This window comes from Echiichthys vipera (genome assembly GCF_963691815.1).
Source record: "Echiichthys vipera genome assembly, chromosome: 5".
NCBI classification, from domain to species: Eukaryota; Metazoa; Chordata; class Actinopteri; order Perciformes; family Trachinidae; genus Echiichthys; species Echiichthys vipera.
The window spans coordinates 8214753-8232026 of record NC_139830.1 but is presented as its reverse complement, the minus strand read 5'-3'; the positions used below and the strand labels follow the sequence as shown (position 1 = coordinate 8232026).

The 17274-nt window shown below is 41.2% G+C and overlaps 1 protein-coding gene across 2 annotated transcripts in view; it reads left to right on the top strand.

Annotated features, from left to right (window-relative positions):
• Positions 1-17274, top strand: part of rap1gap2a (RAP1 GTPase activating protein 2a) — a 46974-nt gene that overhangs the window by 32 nt on the left and 29668 nt on the right. For both annotated transcript variants that reach the window (XM_083913838.1, XM_083913840.1), the window contains exon 1: positions 1-717. This exon is cut by the window's left edge and continues 32 nt beyond it. In XM_083913838.1, the coding sequence (XP_083769964.1) occupies positions 584-717 (134 nt within the window). In that variant the 5' untranslated portion in view covers positions 1-583. The remainder of the gene's footprint in view (positions 718-17274) is intronic.

The window sequence follows — 17274 nt, the reverse complement described above, 5'->3', positions numbered from 1 at the left end:
GGTAGAGGTAGGTAGACAAGAGAGATGCAGTGCCATAGTGTGTGAGTCCTGTGAGGCTGTCCGTAGAACAACTCTTCATCCTCTCGCCAGGGACCATGATGTGTTATGGAGCCGCGATGCACAGATTCACTGCAGGAGCAGGGAATGCAGATAGAAGTTCACCTTGAGCTGGAGTCCCACAGTGCCCCTCTGGACCTCTGGGATTACAAGAAATACACATTGATCCCAAGACCAAGATCAACAGAGATTAAATCGGATCTGACTACCTACCAAACCAAGGGGGGTTCCACAATCGTTACCTTTTGGATTACTGGTCAAGACTTAAACCAGAACGTCTGACTGAGAGGCTCTGAACTGACAATCCAGGGCCAGAAATCAAACAGGTACTTTCTTTGGCAGAAACTTGCCAGCTGTCTCCAAACCAGACAGCATTTCAGAACCAAGATTGTGACATCCACAGCTCACACTGGAACCCCGCAAAGCCACAGCGAAGCAGGTCCTGCAGCCCAGGGACCCTGGAGCCAGCCTGACCTTGGACCGTCTGTCACCCGAACCCCTCCTAGCACCGGCAGAGACGTCCAGCATGTCTCAGGCTGGAGGACGGATCCACAACAAAAAGGCTGGCATTAGGGCCGCTGTGATCCTGATCGGACTCCTGCACAAGTCTCGCAAAGCCAAGGAGAAAGAGAGAGAGAAGGAGAGAGAGGAGAGCGAAGGGTGGGTGAAGTTTGTCCCGTTTTGTTGTCTGATGAGACAGGCATGCTGGGTAGATAATGTAGAGTTAGGGCACAGGCAGAGAGTCTGCAGTGCAGTGCTGAGCTGGGATTGTAAATAAAACTTTATAAGCATGTAATGTCTTTGTTATTTCAAAGGCATGGGGCACTTGGTGCTCTTTACAGTTCAATAAGTTTGCATCTGCGGTTTTATATTAGGTCCTTTTTTATTAGTGTGCATGTCTGACTCAGTTTGTGTGTGTTTGTGTGTGTGTGTCTGTGTGTGTGTGTCTGTGTGTGCGTGCGTGCGTGTGCGTGTGTCTTCTGTGTATTGCAATCAGTGGAAATGACAGACAGGAAAGAGAGAGAAAGTTATTGAGCATTGTGGGTGAATAGAAGTGTGTTCTGAGTGCTTTTGAAGAGCAAACAAGTGGGACTGAGTGGACAGAAGTAAAGCTGTGGTGTGGAGAGAGAGGGACATGGAAAAAAGGAATAAGTGCTAAGAGAGAGAGAGAGAGAGATGTATCGGATGAAAAGGAAAAGGTGTGGAGCAAAGGTCATCCACTCATCTGTGTTTTTTATGTCTGGTTCTTACCAATTTTTGCCGTACACACCATCAGTGGACACTTGTTTAGACCCATAATGCTGATATAACTGTTTCATTCATTTAGCACAAGGTTGGTGAAGTGGCTGAGAGTTCAATGAGTTAGCTGAAAACTAAAGTAGAGACTACAGTTCTTTATTGCCTTTAACCCTGGCAGTAAACTGTAACTGTAAATATGGGATTAAAGCAGACTTTTAAATACATGTATTAGGGACTATAGAGGCTACAAAGAAAGCAACACAACTGTGTTTTAGATTTAGATTTTCAGATTTGAACAATGAATGGAATACCAGAATGTGTGTTCAAGAAAAGTGCTGATGCTTTACTTCTTCAGAAATTGCCAAAACACCTGTAAGGGGCTTTCATTGTATACTGTTATGTGTCCATCTTGTGATCATCATCATCTTGCTTCTCATACTACCTTAGATGAATGCAGTTTATATGACCCATGGGAATATCCCACCTGGTAACAAACAGTGTATTGGCCACAACATTTCTACCAAGCCTTCCCCTGGGTAGATATGTTGTGGCCGGGCTAACATTGGCATCTACGTACGTACAGTTCATTTGGAATCTGAGCTGAGTTTGATTTTTCAGTTTTATTGTAGTGAAAGATATTCAGTGGTCTGGGTTAGGTGTGTGTGTGTGTGTGTGTGTGTGTGTGTGTGTGTGTGTGTGTGTGTGTGTGTGTGTGTGTGTGTGTGTGTGTGTGTGTGTGTGTGTGTGTGTGTGTGTGTGTGTGTGTGTGTGTGTGTGTGTGTGTGTGTGTGTGTGTGTGTGTGTGTGTGAGAGAGAGAGAGAGAGAACATCTGATATGCAACACTAAATGCACCATGCTCCTCTGTTCTAATAGCCTGGACCAAAATAGGTTACATGGAAATAGATTGTAACTCACTTTGCAAATGCTGATAAGTTTATCTGACCTCTCTCTCTCTCTCTGTTTGTGTGTGCGTGTGTGTGTGTGTGTGTGTGTAATTTCATATAGTGCAAAATTAATCCCTGGAGGCAACTGCCCCAGACCCCTAAAAGCTGCAGGTTCATTATGTGACAGCTGGTTCTTGGTGATATGATTCATTGATTAACTCTCAACTAAAATGATAAAGACCTGTAACATTTGCTAATCCTGAACTCTCGGCTGTATAAGGAACCAGCCCATTATTAGCTATAGATATTCCCATTTTTTCAATAATTCAATTAATTTACACACAGAAAACTTCAGCCAGGTGTTATTTAAATGGTTGCATTATGTGGCTCTCGGCAAAATATGCACTTGACAGCGACGTGGTACCTACACAGTGAGTAGCGCCAACACTTCATTTTTACCTTCATAAGTGCCCTCCAGTAGATTAATCCAGCCATGCCTGGAGGCAATCATCAGTGAATGCTACAATACTGCATTGTCACACAGATACACACACACACACACACACACACACACACACACACACACACACACACACACACACACACACACACACACACACACACACACACACACACACACACACACACACACACACACACACACACACACACGCAGACACACACACACACACACACTTTCTTTATATTTTATCACATTTTTCCTCATGCTTACTACGTGGTATTGCTTCATGTCAAATGACAACAGTACAATCATGCCTGGATAGCCTGAGGCATTGCTACAACAATACACTACTGTTGTCTCTTCTATTGCTGTGGGTGTGTCTTATAATGATCCAGGACATGAAGTGTCTTCGTTGTTCCAAGTGGTAGTTATTTGCATGATTGCAGTCCTTTCAGACTTTTACCGCCGCTGTTTCTGTCAACTGTAGGTCACCCATTGCAGCACAATTCTCCGTGACCTTAAAAGCGGCTTATTATCTTATCCTACCAATGAATACATGGAAAAGTGAATTACACACTCGTAAACTTTGCATGGACGGCTAGAAAAAGCGTTATAGGGTTTTTACATCACCTGATTTTGCAGCTTTTTCCCCCACTTTTTGTCCACATTTTCCTGACTTCCCACGAACACAACACACACAAGTACACATTCAAACGTGCAGGCATGCAATCATGCTCCTCGCCGGTATCTTCGATGTATTCCTCTCACACTTTATCTCTGCACCATAATGTGTATTTGCCCTCCATTAAGTTAAACCGCATGAGGTCTGCTGCTTGTAGCTGAATGTTTATATTACCCTGCATGCATTAATGCCCTCCACAGCACATTTATCTTCAGCTGCAGACCTGTTTTGTTTGTGTTTGTGTGCTTGTGTATGAGACGTTTGTCCCGTAGAGTGTGTGGCTATGTATGCATGAGTTGTGTTTGTGCAGTTCTTATACAACAAGTGCCTCAGTGGTTACATTTCCCTGTTGGTTTGTGGTGGTGTGGTGCAGTCAGTGGGTAAGAGAGAGAGAGTGTGTATGTGAGTGTTTTTGAAACCTAATCTATAATCACAGCATGGTTTCATGTTCACACACACACACACACACACACACACACACACACACACACACACACACACACACACACACACACACACACACACACACACACACACACACACACACACACACACACACTATGGTGTCCTCTTTAAGATTAAAAGATTTTATTATCACAACTGACCATATGTACCATCTTGGCATGCTATGTTACATGCAGTTTGACTAGACATGAGACACAATATACAGTTGGTTCAATACATTGTCAAAGTCATTTTTAGGCAAAACGTGTATGTGTTTTGCTGATTGCAATATTTAATTACAATTATTTATGAGCGTACTGGACTGATTGTACACTACCTCCAGTTGATTATGGGGAGTTGGACGGTAATGGCACAGGAAAGAGCATGACTTTCACTGTAAATTAGAGATGTGAGGCCCACAAAAAAACTGCATTAAGTGGTTCACTGTATATGATTGAGTCACTGACAAACAATGGGTGAAAAAATGTCCAGATGTAGAGATGAACTGCTAACCCCGTCTGTGAATTATGCTTTGGTGCCAGTGCTAACTACAAAGGCCAAGCAGCAGATGCTTCATAATAAAAGCCCAAATCAATTCTGTTTGCTGAAAGGCTTTACAGGAAAAGGCTGTTGCCGGTGCATTAACAGCATATGAATATAAATTGGTACTGTGGTAGTTTAATTTTAATATTACATAATATATTAATAAGTATACATATTGTGTTTTGGTCTGGTTCTTGTCTGTTTCTTCATGTCTAGCAGTATAGGGATACACCCAGGATATGTTTGAATCTACAATTCAAATCTTTCAAGGGCGTTTGTGCATTGTTAATACCCCTTTTAAATTTTCATAAAAAAATCCCCTTGCTTGTCTCATCACAGTCAACTTAGCAGACCTCCTTTTGTGTCGCTGTATTAGCATTTCGTCTACTTATCAGGGTCATGTGGGTTTTATTCTTCAGAAGGCTCAAGGCAATCCCTTTAAAAGTGAAATACCTCTGAATTCCCATGGACCGTTCACTTCAGAATCAAAGAAGCAAGGATTTGGAATCCCTCACGCAGCTGCTTCTTCATAAATACTCCCACCAACAAAGTGTTTATGTGAAGAACCTTGATTTTAACATAATAGACATTACCCTCTTATGTGGCCAGTAAATATGAGGCTACAGCCATCAGCCAGTTACCTTAGCACAAAGACTAAAAACCTGCCAGGCTGCCACTTTCACACATACACTGCAAACCTGAAATGATCTACACATTACCCAGCGGGGCGTGAACACGTAGATGCCCGTATCAGCGGAATCAGACGTCAAAGGATCTTTACTTTCCCAGCTTCCTAGCACACTTCTGTTTCTTCTCAGAGGGAGAGTCAGAGAGTTATTTCCAGTAAGTGAGAACACACATAACACGGAGAATCTCCGGTTGTGTGCTACATGCGTGAAATGAAACTCCTGACTCTGTCTGGACCTGATTGCCCTGATATCGTCCATAATTCATGGAAAACAGCTTTAGTGAGCTTTAGAGGTGCTGTAGGTGGAATCCTATTACCAGACTACCTGTTTGTCCATGTTTCCAGTATTTAAGATAAGCTAAGCTAAGCTAACTGACTCCTGGCTCAAGCTTCATTTTTAAAGAACAGACATGAGAGTGGTAAACCAAGGCTGATAGGCTTGAGGATGACAAACCATGTAATACACACAGGGGGAGAGAAAATGAAAAATTCAGTAGCTATACAATCAAAACTGCCTCCATCCTCACAGCCTTGTATGCGCATAAAACTACACTCGTTCCAATATAAGCCATTCCTTCAACCAACAGGTCTCCCTTTTAAATCAAAATCCCTCGTCGGATTCATGCAAGGTCTTCCTCACCTTCTATATATTATTTAGGTCTTTTAAGAACACCTGTCAAAGTAATGATGAGAAGAGACACATAATAAAATGTGCTGATGATTCGGTTATTAGTCAGACTACATGGACGGAGGGGAATAAGATCACCGGTCTGTGGAGGAGGTCTTTGTGTCATGGTCCTTCATCTTGCTCGATGTAGTGAAAACTAAGGACAAGAGTATTGATTTTAGAAAGTCGTCCTCTGCTGCTAAAACAACTGTTATTAAGAGAGAGGAGATCGAGCCGGTAAAGCACGACAACTAATTTCGGCACAAAAAACAGTTATAAAAATCCGTTATCAAGAAGGTAAAGCTGCGTTTTTTTATCCTGAGTAAAATGAACTCTTGAACTGTTTTCTGCTTTGATGATGTTTTATAGGAGCATCTTATCATACATTTACTGACTGCTGTCTGACATGGACTTATTTACACAGACAGAAAGACCAGGCTTGTTAAATGTGCAAAGAGACTGTAGTAAGGGGAAGTCAGACACTGCTCTGGGATAGATTGTCCTGTACAGCAGACAGTTTGAGCTCTTACCAGTCACTTTTGGAAAGAATAAGAGCCTGAATGCTGCCCTTTTATGGATGATTGGTGATATTCTTGACATGGAAAACCATATGCACATTAATGGCTGGCTTCATGGCCTTTACTGAGATATAGCATTTTCCAAATTTCAACTATGTGCAACCTTAAATCTGACTGTTTTTTTTTCTCTCATAGTTATTTTTTAACTTATTTGTTATGGTCTCACAGTTTTGTGTGATTGTCCCAGTTGTCTGATTTATTTTGTTTTGGTGTTTTAAACCCAGCATGCATATCATATTTCCCTTTGGAGTAGACAGATTGATTTAATTTGACAGTTATACAAATATCTCAACAGTGGCAGTCCCCGAAGAGAAAATCTCATCAAACACTAGTCAGTTTGAGGGTTTTAATATGGAGATGTTGAGGAGCTTCTGCTGGGCATAGCAAAATAAATGGTCACAAAATGAGTGCTGTCTCCTCTTTGAAGACCATGGTATGCTTTAGAACATGTTCAAACAAGCATGAACAAATCACGGTGATGCTCCTTTTTGTTAAATTGACCAGCTCAGGATTACAGCCTCTCATATACCATCCAGTCTGGCTCGTGAAGTCTCTGTAACCGTGTCCTGCAGTAGCCACGTGGTTGTTAAAATGTTTGGGGCTGAACAACTGAGAGAATAAATTACGCTAGCAGCTGGTCATAGCTTAAACCCATTCCTCTGACACCCAGAGTCAGCCGTGACACTGCAGCCAGTCAGGCAGCAATCCAGAGGAGGGAAATGACACACACCCCTGCACACAATACAAAGCCTATCTGTATATTCATTCCTGTTGTGTGACTGCACAGTGTCAGATTTACAGCTCATTTTGGAAATAATTGTGTTTGTTTCAGGCAAAGCAGGCTTTTTATTTACAGTAAAAAAAGGTGTCTTTAATATCTACTTGATGGCCACATGATATTTGTAACTCTGAGACTAAAGCTGCATGTCATATTTAAAACATGGAGATGAAGAAACAGCATTGTTCCTTAATTGCAGCACAGAGCTAGTTAGCTGTAGTATAATAAATATGAGAGTCTGATCTAACATTTGTCATCGTTTTATTTAAATACGACCATTTTTTGGCTCATTTTCTGGTGCATATTTCAACAAGCAATTCAGTTCAGATTTATGCTTTATTGTGTGTCTTGAACAGTATTTCAAGCTTCCAAGAACTTTTTTATTGAGTTCTGCAGACAAGTACACAAGAACAAATACAACAGCTGTACAGTGTGTCTGCTTTAGAGTGGAAAAACAAGGACAAAGACAAAGAATAGAACCAACATGAATCCCGCCGTCCTTCCCAACAACTCATGTCAGACACGGTCTCAATAACAACCAAGCAACCGGATAACATATAACATAAGTGGATAGGTAAAGTAAAATTTTAAAAAATAAATAAAGCTAATAGCAAAAAATACATAATGTAATTAAAGAAAAAGGAAAACAAAACAAAAGAAACAAATAAAGAGAGGGGGGGGGGGTCTCTCCTCCCAGGCAGTGCCAGTGTCCCCAGCAACATCAGGAGAAACAGTGAGATTTCCAAGCTTTTAGGATAAAGGATGAACACATGTGTTTGCAAATGTATGTGCTATCTCAGAAAATGTGCTTGGCTGGGGTAGCTGGAGTGTAAATTTCCCCAACTCCAATAAAGACCAAGACATAGCTGCTAGTGTTAGTTTACACTCTGATACAGTAGTGTCGAGGACTGGCACCCCTGCAGTGGGGAAACACTACTGTACAGAGAAGTCATCGGTGGCATAACCTGTAACAAATTACAATATGTAGTTAACGGATAAGTAAAAGGGTGAGCCTTTATCTAACTAAATTCTCAGCTCACTGGCTTATTCTGCAAAATCGATCGGACTCACTTCACTGGTTAGCGAGCTTAATAGAACGTTCGGCCATGTTTTAGTTCAGTGAGTGGGACAATGCAGTCGGAGCTATGGTCACGTACCACGAGGGAGCAGTGCGTGATTCACTATCTGAACGTAGGCTACTACACAGTGTACAGCAAACCATGATGGCCCTATTTTTTTTCTTATTGAGGTTATTATATCTTTTTCTTTGTTGTCATGGTTTGGGAATTTGTCTTTGAAGAACAAAAACTCCTTGAACCAGATTGTAAGGTGGGCCAGTAAGCTAATTGGTGAGACGCTGATGAACTTGGAGTCCCTGTACACCAGACATGTCCATTATGAATGACGTCTCACACCCTTTACATGGTGAATCTCAGCACCTTCCCTCTGGATGGCGGTTCGAGGTTCGACCTCCCAAAATGAAGAACAAACTGATACAAAAACAGTTTTGTTCCAACAGCAGGCATCCGTATGAATAAGAAGTTACTGCATAGTAGATAATACCGACCCTGTTCTGAGGCTAGAGCACTTTGTACTTTTTCTGTTTTGTTTGTGTCTGTTTATTTCTGATGTGTGTTAAGCTGGATGCCTTTTTCCTCTCGACATGAACTGCAAACCAAATTGACCTAAGGGTGCAAATAGATAACCTGAACCTGAACCCGAACCTGAACCTCAACGTAAACCCTGACAGTCAATTTGACCATAGTCAGACATCTGAATGAGTGTTATCAGTTGCTTATCACTACCACAGGTATTGCCCATGGTGGTATGGCCCTACTATACTTCTCCTAGTTGCTTCAGTAGCATTTACCATTGTAATGGTATGCTGGATCACCCATCAATGCGAAATTGCTTAACTGCAGTGCTGCATGATGACGTAGTATGAAGGCAGGAAATATTAAAGGAACAAAAATTCCGCATGAGGAGGAAGGTTGGGGTGGTGGTGGTGGTGGAGGGGTCGGACACACTGGACTTTCACACAGGAAATCCAAGGTTGTGTCCCGTGTGAGACGGTGACTTTCTTTTAATGAACTTTCTTACATTACGTTCTTTAGTATTTTAACCCAATCCAGCGTCATTTTCTAAACCTAACCATGCAGTTTTGTTGCCTTTACCTAACCAAGTAACATCTGTTACCACATCTGTGGTTTGAATTCACAATGGGATTCCAAGACCGTTAAAAGTGAAGCCAAGGGGTCCTAAAGGCGACTGTTACCATGTGAACAGATGGTAACAGCCTTCTGAACCTTCTGGTTCAATGAGGCTGATAACCACTGATCACCCTCTCCCTCCCTCTCAAACTACTCAAAGTAGGAAGTACCAAATATTTTATTCAATAATTTGGTGTTGCGATATACGTGCTGTGCATGATAGGGCAGGGCTACAGCTTTAGGTTTGAAAACTATATCTTAAATTAACTGTTCTCAGTTCACTAGTTAACGAGCTGGACCGAACGTTAAGTCATGTTTCAGTACAGCACTAAATGATTAGGTGAATTAATCTATTGAACAAACCTTTTTAATAAAAGGATTCTTGTGATTCGGTGTACTGAAAAGTACGACTTTGCTCATAACTGTGACTGTTCAGTTACTGTTACTAAGCACATTACTATAGATATTAATAATATCTATAGTAATGTGCTTAGTAACCGTAGTAGTAGTTACTGTTACTTTTTCGGTTGCTTGTAATTCTGGAAGTGTGTCTGTATCTCTGTCTTTGTGTCTGTCTTTGTCTCTCTCTGTCCATCTCTCCGTCTTTCTCTCTTTCTCTCTCCTTTTCTTCCTCCCCAACCGGTGCAGACAGATGTCCGTCCTCTACAGAGCTGGGTCTGTCTGACGTTCCTGCCTGTCGTAGGGAAGGTTTTTGTTGCCACCGTACTCTATGGGAGGAATTGTTGGGTCTATGTAAATCATAAATAAGTCATAGAGTCTGGTCTATACCTAGTGTGTAAAGTGTCCTGAGATAACTTTTGTTATGATTTGGCACTATACAATTATTTGGATTGAATTGAATTGATTGGACAACTTCTATGTGAGGGGAGGAGTTTAGCAAACATTTCATTTTGTAGTTTATGTAAGGTAAGATTGCTATCCTGAATTTCACACTTTTAGTAATGTATTGCCGAGACTTTTCATTGCCATAGAATAAGGATTTTTTTTCTTTCTATTAAACATAAAAAGGAAAAAAAATCCTCTCCGTAGATAATATATTTTTTCCCAGACGTTCCAAAAGAGTCTGAATCCAAGTTAGGCTCAGTGTAGTCTTTCATGTTGCTTTTCCTGTCCACCTTACACAGTTTTTCCTCGTCCTGTGCCTGCCCTCCTCTCGCTGTCAAACCCTCCTCCTCCGGCTGTTTAACACAACCACTTTTTATTCACTGACTCACATGTATTTCCATTACCCTGTCTCACTTTTTTTCCACTCTACCCTCAATTAATCCCTCTTTTAAACTCCCTCTTGTTGCTCGTCGCGTTTTACTCATTTTGTGAGTGACAGCTGCGGGGGACACACACAAACATGCACACATTTGATTGCACTTGAACTGAAATTACTTGAAATGTCTCTTTGTCTGTTCGTAAGTATGTGTGTGTGTGTGTGTGTGTGTGCGACAGTCAGTCATGTCTTAGTGTGTAATGGATGAGATGGTATTGTATGTAACAAGTGTCCAGAGACCCACCCAAGACGGTCCTATTTACCCAGCTCTGCACAGGAGATTGAGGGTGCTATTTTTAGACTGCAGACATTCTTTTGTTTTCTCTCTCTCTCTCTCTCTCTCTCTCTCTGTCTCTCTCTCGCTCTCTCTCTCTCTCTCTCTCTCTCTCTCTCTCTCTCTGTGCGGCCTTCTTTCATTCAATGATCTGCCTGACATTCATTCATTCTGCGCCTCTCCCTCTCTGTCTTCATATCTCGCTCCTTTTCTTCAGGACCTTTCTGCTCTGCTGTGGTTATCGGCTCGGCTGAAGTGGTGGAATTGGTTGAGAAGAGCAGTATTCAATGTAATCTGACAGATGCTTAACTCTATTTTTTCCTTTAACTCAAGTCAGCGAGAGTGGGTGAGATTGACCAATGATAAAGAGGAAGTGGGTCTCTTAAAATGAATCGGATCAGATCGAATATATGGCATCTCCTGTGAGATTGGTGATGCCAGGCAGCTATTTTTTCCCTGCAATGCAGTACTCTACTCGTTTAAATCGAAAGTTTTGAATCACTCTCACAAATATATATATATATATATATATTCAAATCCTCGGTTATTACTGTACCGCTTTAATAATGAAAATAACATGCTCTTTAGATGAAGAGAACATGCAGACACATTTTTTGAGAGTATACATCACAGAAACAAATTGAGAGAGAGAGCGTCGCGTCTTGCAATGACCTTTAAATTACAGCCAGGGGATGTGCATGTACAGACATTCTGAAAGCAGAAAGTAATTAAAAAGATAATTCACAAGACACCTTTTCATCTGTTGAGCCTGAACAGAATGACATGTGTTCCCATGTTGTCCTCCATGTTACTGTTCAGTTTGAGCTGTTATTTAGATATTTGCTGGAACAAAAGGCTCCATGTGTATGCACCCTCTGAGGGATTCGACCATCAACCCTGCCAATATATCCAAAAAAGTGTGATTTACTGAATAAAGCAGAACCGTAGACAACAAAGAAACCAACGTGATTCAGCCCGTGGCCTTTATCGGTGTCTCTCTGCTGTTGGGAAGTACGTGCAAGTAAATGTCTATCAGAGGTCTCTTGGCACCATTTGTGCAGCGAGACACAAAACAACACTGACATTTCAAAGGTAAGACAAAAGCTGCCGTATGTGACCTTATACCAGCGTGCAGTGTTTTCCTTTGGTGTTTTAAAATGTGAATCCAGTGTCAAAGATACAGTGTGTGTCAGAGAAGCTGGTCATTTAGTTTGTGATCTTTAAAGTGAATACATTATGTTATGTCAAATGTTACTGTTTAATATCACCCAGGCTAACAAACTTACTGCAGTATAATTAACCTGGTTTCTTTGAGGGGAGCAAAATGACACACACTCATAGTTTCCTTGGGTGGGACTGTGTGTGCCTGCAGAGGGCGAGACCTTCACTGGTGTGGGTTTGGTCTAACTCTTGGATTCATGACAGAAATAATTGAGGGAGGAGAGGAGAGTCTTTTTTTTTGACTGGGCTGGCCGCAGAGGTGACTTATGCAGGGGTGGCATGAAGTTTGTGCATGCACACCCCTACCCATAGAGTATCTACTTTAATAACTATGATTACCGTTTGTTACATCCTTGTATTTATATTTTTAAAAGAAATCTGAGGTAGACAGAAAAACATTGCAAAGCCAGTCTGCAAATTCAATCAACTGAAATCGAAAAGCTTTTTAAACTAAAAGCTAGATGCGACTTAATTGTAAACTGTATTAACCACGGTTGAGAGTCAGTCACAAAAACCCTACTTATGACCATGCGTGTATTGAAGTTGCACTGATGGCACACAAGCCACTGGAAAGTCTCTTTGCTTGTGTGTTTGTATATGCATGTGTGTGTGTGTGCTTGTTAAAACAGCTTCAGTCCATCTCATAAAGAGGTTGTGAGGGTGATAATGACAAAGCCTGTGTGTAGGTGTGTGTGCCAGTGTGTTATTTTTCTTAAAGTTTTGTATAATGCAAAGTGTGTTTTGTACCTGCAACAAAGCCCACACACAGACGCACAGACACAAAATCCATTTCCCCTCTCAGACTCTCAGCAGGAGAGCTAAATGAAAAGGTTATTTGCTTCCTTTTCTTTAGCTGGCCAGCTCTGTAGTTAAATGACGGATTATTTTTCGTACAAATCCATATTTGAGTTTATAAAAGTAGCCGTGTCTCTCACAAGTACATGATGCTCCCATCCTCCTCGTCACCCCCTCACTACCCAGCTATCTGTTCCTCTAACACTTATAATGAGAGTGTTTCAGGTAGTGTGGCTGGACAGTCTTATCTCCTGTCTGCTGTCATCTTTGTATCTATTCATATCACAGTAAGAGAGAAAGAGGGCGAGGCCAGACGTTCTCACAGGAAACAGCCGGTCAGTTGGAGCGCAGTTGCCCCCTAATTATTGCTGTCCTGACCTCCCTGCATATCTGCACATATCTGAGATGCCTGTACTCTCCTGTTTGGCAGCTGACTGACTTGTACATCCATTTATTACCTCTATATGTGGAGTGGACTTTGTTACAAGGGCAGACTGATAGATAGATCGTACAGGGGGAAATTGAGGAAGGACAAGAAGACAAAGTGATAGTAATTTAAATTGCTGCCTAAAGGGCATTATGTGACAACACTAGGATAAACCTTACAGTGTAAATGATTATCTTATGAGACGCACCATTTTTCTTTTGCTTATATAATCCCTTTGTCCGAAAAATCACTCCCTCGTTCATTCATTCACTTCCCAAAAGACACTCAATGGTTAACTCTTTTGTGAGCAGCAAATAAAGACTTCTTAGATTGATGTTTGTACTATTTTATGAACATTATCATTACCAATTCCACATATATTTTTTTTAAACGTATAGCCATTGGATGTTTACCAGCCGCCACAGCAATGCTGGTATTGTTTTTTTGTTTTTGTGTGTGTATGTGTGTGTGTGTGTGTGTGTGTGTGTGTGTGTGTGTGTGTGTGTGTGTGTGTGTGTGTGTGTGTGTGTGTGTGTGTGTGTGTGTGTGTGTGTGTGTGTGTGTGTGTGTGTGTGTGTGTGTGTGTGTGTGTGTGTGTGTGTGTGTGTGTGTGTGTGTGTGTGTGTGTGGCGTCATGGTCATGTGGTCCTGGAGACACCTACTGTAGCGGGAGGCGGTTTTGTGTATTTTGCCAGATATTTATGTCTGTCTGTGTGGCCAGAGTTCATCACCACAATAGCATTGCAGATAAGCAAGATACAGCTCGATGACGGGTGTTGTCCAAACAAGGGGGGTAGAAAGTATGAAAAGGGGCCATTGCCCCACCATTTTACGACCCTGGCCGAATTTGGAGTCGTAGCCGGTGTGATCCCATTTTAAAATGTGATTAAAACTATATTTGTGTGGTGTAAATGTATAAAGTTGTATTAACTTGAAAATTGCACACACTTACTGATAGCATCAACACTGACAGGTGTAGATTCATTTTCACATCTATAAATGTGACATATGTGTGTGCATTGTGGGACTGTAAGCAGCATATACATGTAGATTGTGATGTTAGCATGTTAGCATTTGCTAATAACTACAGCTCAAACTCATTGGAATGATGTAAGCTTCTCTGGTATTTGGTCATCAAATATTTTGGACTAATTAAAATTTTGTCTTGATTGATTGATGGAAAGTGAAGTAACTTCACATCATCCAGACAATTACGTACATAAGGAAAACAGAAAGTTAACTGATTTGACCAGTTGTTAAACAGGGCTGTAGTACTTCACTCAAGTCCACTTTTGAAGTCCTGCACTTGTCTTGATAACGTCTTGTTGGATTCAGAATTTTCTTTGACTCTGATATTGTGAACTGGTCCAGTTGTTCCTGGCTGCTGATTCAGGATCTTGTTTATAGATCCATCCTAAACTATTAAATCACTATATTAGCATTGGAAAGACACTATTATTTATTATGGTCCTGAACAGGACTTGATTTGCTCTGGACTCTCTTGACTTGGTCTCGACTGCCTTTGCAATTGGACTTGACTTGGTGATCAAATTGGTTTTGAATTCAGCACCATTCATTAGATACTACCTATATGTTCAGTAAGATGTGTTCACGCTCTTGTAACTTTATTAACTTTGCTTGTATTAAGTTACGGGCATCACCATACCTACATGCCTCCCGTAACATCGGCCCCTTAAAGTACTTATCAGAGCCGTAACTGTCATGTCTAATATGTAATGTTGCACAGGATTTTGCTGTGTGATGTGAATCTTTATTCTCAGTCTACTCTAATACACATCAGGGTTGATGGGTCCTACCCTCCGCAGCAGGCTGTCTTATGTTGCCTGCCCTCCACGATCTCATCTCTACACAGCGCCCCATCTTTCTCCTTTTCTCTATCTCCAATTACTGTTGTATTAACTCTATTAGAGAAACCATCAGTTGTGTAACTGGACAATTGGCATGAGGATCAGGCTCCTTATCGAGTTTCATAACAAATATTAAGCCCAATTGGAAACAGGAGTGCGCAGCAGGCCCCCTGGGAGAGGCCTCATATCCGAGGGTTCACCCTCTCCTCTGTCTTTGTCCTCTGTTCTTTATTTTTATCCTCTCTGTACCCTCTGATTTCCTGTTTTCATCCCTCTATCTCCTCTTCCTGTGATCAGTCCATCATGTGGGGAGGTGTTGTTCAGCTTTCTTTTCCTCCCTTTCTCACACACTCTTTTCCCTCTCTGTGTCCCGGCCTGTGTGTGATGTCCTGCTGTCCTAATCTTATCATGAGGGTGTAATCAGTACATGAAATAACAAAGACGTATTGTCGTCTCTCCCTCTATCTGTCTTTCTCTCTCTCTCTCACACACACACACACACACACACACACACACACACACACACACACACACACACACACACACACACACACACACACTTACCGGCACCATTTGATAGACCTGATGATTGTGTAAATGTAATTAGTGTTGAATCAACGATAATTAGTGGCAACCAAATGCAAGCAGGATTATTGACATGCTAGCGCACAAGAAAAGGTTCATTTTGTATTCGTTTAGGTGTAAATGTGGAGCATGGTCTGTTCTATTTCTGCCCAGCACATTTATAGACACTTTATCTTAGCTCGAGGTGACAACTTGAATTAGAATACACTTTTTTCATTCACTTAGAAATTTATCCAACAGCAACTTTTTTTTTCTTTCTGAAAATCCTTTAAGGAGCATGTTTATTGTTGTGGATGAATAGTTCTTTCAGAGGTGACTTCACAAGTTATTGGTGTGGTACCTGGCCAGAGAGTAACACACACCAACACAGCTGCCATGTGTCCCCCTCAGGCTGCAGCCAGTATTTACTGTGTATTAAAACAATGTAATTGTGTGGCAACCTTTGTCTCGCTGGGAAATTTTGTGCCACACATAGTCTGTACCAGCCCAGAGCCAGAGGTTTCAATGAAGTGTGATTTCATTTCACAGCTCAGGTGCTTATTTCCTCGAAGCCAACATTGAAGGTATCAACTAATGAAACTATCTAATCAAAAATCACCCATTTATCCGTTATTCCAGTGTTGAAATTGGTTATTTCTATGCTTCAATTGGTTCCACTTTCAGCTATTCTTTCTTTTGGTCTTTGCCTCCCTCTCCTTTGCCAGACAATTGTGATGTTATTGGACAATGCTGAGAAATCCTGGATTATGTCCAATTTTAAGCAAAGCAACACAAGTTTAATGTTAAGGAACGATATCAGCTGTGGCAAAAAAAACTAAGGCATGGTCAGTGGACCCCAGGATAATTAGCAGTCGCCAAGGCATCAGCTAATGAGGATCCAGATAGTAAACAATCAGTGTTAGGCCCGTAAAACCCGTGGTTAAGGGTAGAGCACAATTATGGATGATAAAAACAGAAACATAACGCTCATGTTTTTTATTTAACACACAGAGATAGGCATCTGTTCTCCTGCAAGATAAATACCCGGAAATCTTTTAAAAACCCAGAGGTCATTTAACAAAAAACATGCCAACCACTCAAGTTATGAGTCTAGTTCCTAATCCAAACAAAGCCACAAAAGATGTATGTCCTTGCACATTGCACACGAGAAAAAAGTGATGTTTCAATAAGAAAACATCATGTAATAGAAAGTAACCTCAATAAAGAGAACTATAAGTGGTAGGACTTTTGAATTTTGGTTCACATTATACAAAATAAACAACGATATACGGTAATTTCTGGCCAATATCTGTCTTTAGCTCTCCGTCAGTGTTAATACGGGAGGCAGCAATTGTGGCAAGTCTGTGATGTCCTCCTGAAGGTCTGATATGCTACACTTCCATCCATCTCACCATTACGTTCCACCTTTTACATAGAGTAAAGGACACACTTCTTCCTGCATTGGCAGTCAATATTATTATTGGATATAATTTGTGAGGCGCTAATTCCTCCAATCTTCGTAAACATAGTTCCTAAGGGCTGTCATTTGAAGATGCTACACTATGCGAAGCACCTTCTTTAGAGTGCCTTGACTGCAAATCTAATCCTT